The 1,556-nt window shown below is 36.1% G+C and overlaps 1 protein-coding gene across 1 annotated transcript; it reads left to right on the top strand.

Annotated features, from left to right (window-relative positions):
• Positions 1-302: 302 nt before the first annotated feature.
• Positions 303-1,481, top strand: Tsp_13702 (hypothetical protein; the record flags this gene model as incomplete). The annotated part of the gene is made up of 4 exons (XM_003368330.1): positions 303-626; positions 688-755; positions 1,172-1,287; positions 1,365-1,481. Coding segments are annotated over exons 1-4 (625 nt in total), but the record flags the coding sequence as incomplete, so codon positions are not given.
• Between the last annotated feature and the right edge of the window lie 75 nt (positions 1,482-1,556).

Raw genomic sequence — 1,556 nt, 5'->3', positions numbered from 1 at the left:
TTTAGCTGAAAAATGATGTTGATCAGTCTGTGCGAATATGATTCATAATAGTAGTATGTATATTAAAATTTAAATTATTTCTCTCTCTCTCTCGCTAGTGTTTAAAAAAAATATTTGATTTCATGGCTTGCTGAGTTTCGTTTCCCGTTTTACGTTCGAACAAACACGGGCAGCATTTCGAATGCTCGCAAAAGTTGCATTTCAAATAGAAGACAATTCCACCACGTTGAAGGTTATCCGAATTTTTAATATTATTAATAAAAATTTGATTTGCTAATGGAAAAATGATTTTTCAGGAAGACATGCTATTTAGCATTCAAAAATATGCCGGATCACCAACGTTGGGTTTTCAGTCGATCGGCGTTGTGGCAGCGCTGTCCGCTTTGAAAGTTGCTTTCGAATATGGCGGACAGAGAAAAACGAACAATTTGCATAATTCAAAACAAGTCGACAATATCACTTCCAACAGCAGTATACAATTTTGCAAATTGGACGAAACGCTGTTCAATCAATTGTTGGACTTTATCTGCAATACGACGAAAAATAGCTACTTTTTGTCGGCTTTGGTGTTTGACGAATTGTCGAACATTGTGGAAAATACTGATGATCAGTGTTCATTAAATTTGGTAAAAATTATTATTATTATTGTTGTTGTTGTTGTTGTTGTTTACATCATCTCGTTTTAAGCAATCGTTTGAACGGAATGCCAGCGACACGTTGGCCAAGTTCATTTGTGCACCCAATGATTGCAACAGGTAAAGTTGTTGAATAAAAATGAAATTTGCATAATTTTTTTTGTTTGCTTGATTTTAGAAAATTTTCACCCGATTCGCAGATCGCTTTCGGTAGCAGCGACAGTACAACAATTTTGGACGTATTTCATTCGGTTGACATTTCTTCCGACATCCAGCCTACATCCAGCACTGCGTATGCATATACACTGTGTTCAAAGTCGGGATGTTTATTTTCAATAATTTGTTTGTTTCGAATTGAAGCAACGAATGTCCAATGGTCATTTGCTTGGCACCGGCAATACGATTTTTGCGTCTCTGTGCAAAATGTGGTTCCAACAGTTCAAATGTGGATTTGAATTTTTTGACAAGTATTAAAAATATTTTCAATAAAATTTTGATTCAATTAAATAAATAAATTTATTTTTCAAATTTTTCAGATTGTCCAATCGTCCATGTGAAACAGTGGAACGTGCAAAACTTTGCAACCCTGGATACCGTTTCGCAGGTGAAAATTCTGCGCACGTTGTTCCACTCGTCGAACGTGCTGCGCGAAGTAATCGATCGGATTGTGGCAATTTTGCATTTCATGTCTGATTTTTATGCTAATTTTTGTTTGCCACCAAATTTCAGATTTTGAATACTCTTTGCGACCGGAGTTCAACAACCGCGTCGGCACAGATGGAAATCTGCACTCGACTTGGCGCGTTGGTCGACGTCGAAATGGAATTATCCCAAATGCACTTTTGGGTTTGTCTTGTTTTTTCTTGTTTGTTTGTTTATTTGTTTGTCTTATTATTATTTACCAATTTCCTACTGTGGAAT

Source organism: Trichinella spiralis (assembly GCF_000181795.1).
Source record: "Trichinella spiralis strain ISS 195 chromosome Unknown Scfld2657, whole genome shotgun sequence".
Lineage (NCBI taxonomy): Eukaryota > Metazoa > Nematoda > Enoplea > Trichinellida > Trichinellidae > Trichinella > Trichinella spiralis.
Note: the sequence above shows the minus strand (reverse complement) of the source record. Positions and strands in the feature narration are given on the sequence as shown.